Source organism: Zootoca vivipara, chromosome 10 (genome assembly GCF_965207765.1).
Source record: "Zootoca vivipara chromosome 10, rZooViv2.hap1.1, whole genome shotgun sequence".
NCBI lineage: Eukaryota > Metazoa > Chordata > Lepidosauria > Squamata > Lacertidae > Zootoca > Zootoca vivipara.
In genome coordinates this window covers 62,009,911-62,015,910 of record NC_142593.1, presented here as the reverse complement: position 1 = coordinate 62,015,910, position 6,000 = coordinate 62,009,911, and the positions used below count along the sequence as shown (strand labels likewise).

Here is a 6,000-nt window from a genome sequence, read left to right as displayed (position 1 = left end):
GGCAATAAAATTACACTTTGAAATTGTACGATCTCTAGCCCAGCACATCCCACTTGCTCTAACAAGACCATGGGTAGGCAACCTAAGGCCCAGGGGCTGGATCCGGCCCAATTGCCTTCTAAATCCAGCCCGTGGACGGTCCGGGAATCAGCGTGTTTTTACATTAGTAGAATGTGTCCTTTTATTTAAAATGCAGCTCTGGATTATCTGTTTATGTTTCAAAACTAACAATGTGACTTTTGATCTGTAAAATTAAATTAATTAAATATTGCATATTTTTCAACCCCCCCACCTAAATATCTGTTCAACCTTCTGCCTCACAGGGAGAAAAAAAGACACACACACCATATAGCTTCAAAAATCCCTCTAATTTTACATTTTGAAGCCAGATGCGATGAGACCACCCACCTGCGTTTAACGGAGGACACTTCCAGTCATGAGCCAAGAGGCCAGTGGGTAATTTAGCACCTTGAGAAACTCTGGAGAGACGCCGGAGAACTCAGCCCTTTAGGAGGCTCCTGTAGATGCAGGATCAAACCCCAGCCGCTGCTTCTCCCCCCATGCTTAAGACCAGAGCCCCCACTTCTGTCTTCAAATGACTTGGCCACCTTTTACTTGTTTAGATTTTTATACCCTTTATAAAAGGCTCAAAATGTTCTGCAAATGAAGTTTGCTTTGTGACAGCCAGTTGCTGTCGCTGCAAGAATTAATCAACGGATTAAGTTTGCATCCCATCCTTCCTCCCAGGGCAGCGGCACTGCACAAATCCGGCTTTTGTCAAAAGCCAGAAGGCCAAGCCTGGAGCTGCGATTCCCACATCACAAGAGGCTGGACTAGATGGTCCCTGGGAGTCCCTGCCCCAACCCTACAGCTCTATAGGGCCCACTCTGAGTTCAGTCCAGGTGCCAAGGCTGCCTGGGGCCAGAGCGTTGCAAGGGAGACTTCCGCAAGAGCTGCCTGCTGAGCAAGAACCTTTAGACATTTAAAAAATACCTTGTTCACTCTCTGCTGCACACTGCCGACCTTGTGAAGTGGGAGAGAGTGGTTGGACCAGGCGCTGGCCATGGTCTTAGCTCTTATTTATTCTGAATTATCTGTGATGTCAGTGAGAGTTCCTTCCATTTTAAGAGAGCAGGAGCAGAACAAAACTCACTTCCGCTGTCTGCAGCCACGGACAAAATTTAGCTTGATCTCGATTGGGGATCAGCTGGGAGGGGGGTATGCCAGGGCAAGAAGGGCAAAAGGGCCTCAGAGCACGTGCAGAGGGCCAGGAGTTGCAGTGGGGTGGTCTTCTCTTTGGATTAGGGAAAAATCCAGACACCCTCCACCCCCCTAAAGTGGTGGAGGGTCTGGACTGGCACAATGACCAGGCTGGACTGCATCAAAAGAAGAGGAGCAGACTGGAGGCGGAATGCTGCTGTGACCATTGGGCAGCGCTGTCTCTGGGTCGTTTGGGAAAGCTTGCAAGCCCTCCCCACATATTCTCTCTCTCCTAAGGGGATGGGGGCATCTTCCATGGGTCTCCACGCACCTTGCTCTCCCCCGCTCTGAATGATCCAAAGGGAAAAGGTAACGGAGGTTTGGTGGTGCAAAGAAGCGTCTCCACTCATTCTCATCCCCCCCCCACAGCGCCATTGCAATGGAACCCCTCCCCTCAGCCCAAACGCTGTAGCCTGGCTAGCTCAGCCCATGTTGGAATGAGCAGACCCAGCCCCAAAAGCTCTGTGGGTCTGGCCAGGAGGAAAAGCCCCCTTTGCTGAGGCTCCTGGGGTCCCCCCCCCCAAGAGCTCCCTACTGCCTCCTCCGCTTCAAGCCATGAGCCCCGTTCACTGAAAAACCACAGAGCCTTTTCATTTGCTGTTTTATTACAAAGGGTTGTACAAACGGAAGGCCAAACTCTGTGGGGCATCCTACAGCCTCACCTGTTCCCCTCCCACCCAGAGCAGTGCAAAGGTGGCCAGGGACCCCCCCTCCCCACAATCTGGAGCCCTGTGAGGGACCCAACCAGGACAGGGCCGGTTCTGCCCTTCCCTGAGCACCAGCCACCCACCCAGCATGAGCCCCGCTTTGCCCCAGGCAGCCGCAAAGTCCCAAGGCAGGGGGGGGGGGACTTATCCTGGCCAGGCAGCATCATCCCCCCCGCCCCCACTGATAAGGTGCTTTGGGAAGACTAGCCGGGACCCACGGGGAGCACCAAGAGGCCCCAGCCGCGCCTTTCCCCATGCCATCCTTGGAACCGAGGAAGGGCATCATCCTGGCCACACAGGGGGAAGACTGGACCAGCCCTATCAGCGCTTTGCCTATTCAGCCACATGAGACAACAATCTCCACCCCGAACTGTATCTGGGCTCCCGGCCGTGGGGGACTCTCGAGTCTCTGGGGGGCGTCCCGATAGGGCCCCTCCACGCTCTGCCAAATCCACGCTTCCTGCTCCCAGAATGGCACCTGGGAATCCTCTGGGGCTGAGCAGCCGGTCACCACGCTGGAAATGGCAGCTTTCCATGGCCTCACCGAACTGCCATCACCTGTTACCTGCCAAGCCCCCCCCCCCCCCGGCGGTTCTGGGCGGATTGGGCCCGCCACTTCTGGAAGAGCTTCAGGGGTCCATGGATGTCTCCAGATAAACGTGGATGGCGAGAGGAGAAGGGACCTGGAAACGGCTGTGATGGAGGGACCTGGGGGGGGTCCCCTCTTCCTTCTCTCCCCTGGGGACCCCCTTCCTCCTCCAGGGAGCTCCGCATGGTGCCCAATCTCCTCTCTCCCTCCCCAGGACCAAACAGTCTGGCCCCTGGGGGCCCGGGGCCCACAGAAAAAGAGGGCCCCCTTTGCCCAGGCTGTCCTGTCAGCTCTGGCTGTCCCTGGGAAGGTTCAAGGAGCACCCTCGCCCCTCCGCCTCACTTCTGCCTGTACTTCTCGCTGTTGGGGGAGAAGGACCTGGTGACGCCGAAGGGGTGCATGTTCCTTCCTGAGGTGATGAGGGCCCCGAAGCCGTACTGGTGGGAGAAGGCGTAGCCGGAGCGCCGGGAGGCCTTGCGCTGCAGGCGCCGCTTGGGGGACGGAGGCAGCTGCCCCTTCTGCAGCCGCTTCACCATGTTCAAGACCTGTGGGCGGAAGGAGGAGAGAGGAAAAGCTGCGGGGAGGGAGGAGGAATGGCAGGCGAAAGCGTCGGCTGGGAGCAGGGGCAAGGGAGTCGCTGGGCTCCCTCAGAAAGTGGTGGCCTCTCCTTCTGGGAGGCTTTGAAGCAGAGGCCATATGTCAGGGATGCTTTAGTTGAGATGCCTGCATTGCAGGGGGTTGGGCTAGAAGACCTCTGGGGGTCCCTCCCAACTCTACAGTTCTAGGGACCTCTTTCTCCCTTAAGCCACAGAAACGTTGTGGCAGATTAAGCCACAGCAGCCTCTCATTTCTATCTGCCAAGAGTGTGGGGCCTCCTGGAGAGGATAGAAATTCACGAAAGCAACAAGGAGGATTGCCAAAGGGCCCTTCAGTAGCACCAACGCATAAGTGCCGTCTCACAGCAAAGATTGTGGGTGTCTGCAACAACTTTCCCATTGACTTTGAGGGGCCCCAGAACCCACCCCGCCCAGTGCCCAGATTTCCCTACAGATAAGGGCTGGCATTTTGATGTCGGCAAAGTTGTGTGGATGCTGCATATACTTACGCAAGTGAGGAGCCCCCAGCCCAGCCAACCCCCCCCCCCTTGGAGCACCTTGTGCCTCCCTGCAGAACACAACACCCAGGGTGGGGGCAAGGATCCGCAGCCTGCCCTGCTCAGGAGACTCCCCTCTTTTCGCCCTTTTAAAGAAAAGACACCCAGGGAATTCGTACAAACCTGGGAGCAAAAGGGGAAGAGAATCTGGGCTTTCAACTACAGTGGTACCTCTACTTACTAATTTAATGCGTTCCGAACGCACATTTGTAAGTCGAAAAAATTTGTAAGTCAAATCCCATAGGAATGCATTGGGAGAAGAAATTCGTAAGTAGAAGCAACCCTATCTAAAAATTCGTAAGTAGAAAAAATCCTATCTAAACCGCATCCAAGATGGCGGACGGAGCTCCGTTCGTAAGTAGAAACATTCGTAAGTAGAGGTACCACTGTACTATATTCCCATGCTTAAAACAGGGATATCGTAAAAAGAAATGGAAATGTTCTGTTTCTAACTGCCAGGAACGGCAGTTTCCGCAACTCAAAATTGCAGCAAAACCTGGAGGCTGAACAGGGGGAGGGAAAGGGGTCCCTGCAGGCAAAGCCTATCCAGGCCAAGATGCAGCCATGAAGATGAAGGCTGGCTCCCCTTTGCGCCCCCCCCCCAAGGCACGAGACTTTGGGGCTGTCAGGCTGAGAGGAAGCAGCAGGGGGCAGCAGAGATCCATGGCAGCGTTGGCAGATGAGGCTCTCAAGGGAGCCTTCCTGGGTCTTAAGGAGTCTCTGTGTCTGAAACGTTCAAAATAGTATTTTTCAATGTTAATATTTTAAATGTGAATTCTGTCCCTGGCTTTCTTATTTGGAATGTCTTATTTGGAAATCTTTAAGATAACATTTTTCTATTTTTGTTTGTTATGTTGCTTCGAATCTATATATATAAAGTCCATGTTGTCCCTGCGTCCAGTTGTCCCGTGTGTCCCTGGGTCACTGCGCATGTGCCCCAGGGACACAGGGATTGGACGGAGAGACAACAGCCAACCGCCGCTCCACCAACCGCCGCTCCGAAGCCCAGTCTCATGCTGGAGGCGGCGGGGAAAAGAAGCGCTCCCCCCCGGCAGCCTTGCCGTGCACCGCCGGCATGGGACGGCGCTTCCTCGGCGAACACAAGCAGGCAGACAGCCCGCCTGCTTGCTTCCCCGAGGAAGCCGAAGCGGCAGCGGGTGCCGAGGGAAGCCGGCTTTGGCTTGGCGGCGGCGGGAAGGAGGGGAGGAATTCCTCCCCTTTTTCCCGCCGCCGCCAAGCCAGTCCCCGAGCCGAAGTGCGGCGCGGCGGGGGCTTTTCGCCGTTTGCCTTCCCGGAGCGAAGGGGGAGGCAAACAGCGAAAAGCACCCGCCACGCCGCACTTCGGCTCGGGGACTGGCTTGGCGTGCGCGGCGAGGTGGCGGGGGGGGGAGGAGAAGCGCTCCTCCCCCCCGCCGCTTCACCACGCAGCGCCGACATGGGACGGGGCTTCGGAGACCTTCTCCGAAGCCCCGTCTCATGCGGGAGGTGTGCGGCGAGGCGGCGGGGGGGGGGGGAGAAGCGCTCCTCCCCCCCCCGCCGCCTCACCACGCAGCGCCGACATGGGACGGGGCTTCGGAGACCTTCTCCGAAGCCCCATCTCATGCTTGAGGTGCCCGGCGAGGCGGGGGGGGGAAGCGCTCCTCCCCCCGCCGCTTCGGCACGCAGCGCCGGCATGGGACGGAGTTTTGGAGAAGGTCTCTGAAGCCCCGTCTCATGCGGCAGGTGCGCGGCGGGGGGGGGAGAAGTGCTTCTCTCCCCCCCCCCGCCGCCTCGCCGCGCACCTCCCGCATGAGACGGGGCTTCGGAGACCTCCGAAGCTCCGTCCCATGCCGGCGCTGCACGACAGCAGCGTTCTAGCGCCCGTTTTTAAACGGGCTGAATTCCACTAGTATTTTATATTTCATCTGCTTCCATAATGTTTTATTCGGCGTTTTAATGCTTAAACCACTTTGAGATTCCCCCAATAAATAAAAAAAACATATAGAAATAAAATGAATAAAGTCAGCATTAATCACTCCCGTTTGGGCCTGCTCTCAGCTGCACCCTGACCAGAGATTTCAGATTTCTTTCACAGTGGGGCGCTGGGGACTTCAGCCAGCCACAGCCCACAGGAGACCCTGAGCTGCAGTGCCCCCCCCCACTTTTTTTCTAAAAATAGCCCTCTCCTCCTGCCCCAGTTCCTCTTAATCCGTGTCCATAATCTGCACTCGCTTCTCAGCCGCAGATGGCCGGGGTCACTTGGCCCCAGGATGGGAGGAAGCATCGCAGAAGCAGATAGAGGCCAAGTGAGG

At 56.5% G+C, this 6,000-nt stretch overlaps 1 protein-coding gene across 10 annotated transcripts in view; it reads right to left on the bottom strand.

The window, feature by feature from the left end:
* Positions 1-1,847: 1,847 nt before the first annotated feature.
* The window catches only part of LOC118077095 (phospholipid-transporting ATPase ID), an 87,718-nt gene continuing 83,565 nt past the window's right edge, over positions 1,848-6,000 (bottom strand). For all 10 annotated transcript variants that reach the window (XM_035100440.3, XM_035100444.3, XM_035100445.3 and 7 more), the window contains one exon: positions 1,848-3,101. In XM_035100440.3, coding sequence (XP_034956331.2) covers positions 2,895-3,101 — 207 coding nt within the window. In that variant the 3' untranslated portion in view covers positions 1,848-2,894. The remainder of the gene's footprint in view (positions 3,102-6,000) is intronic.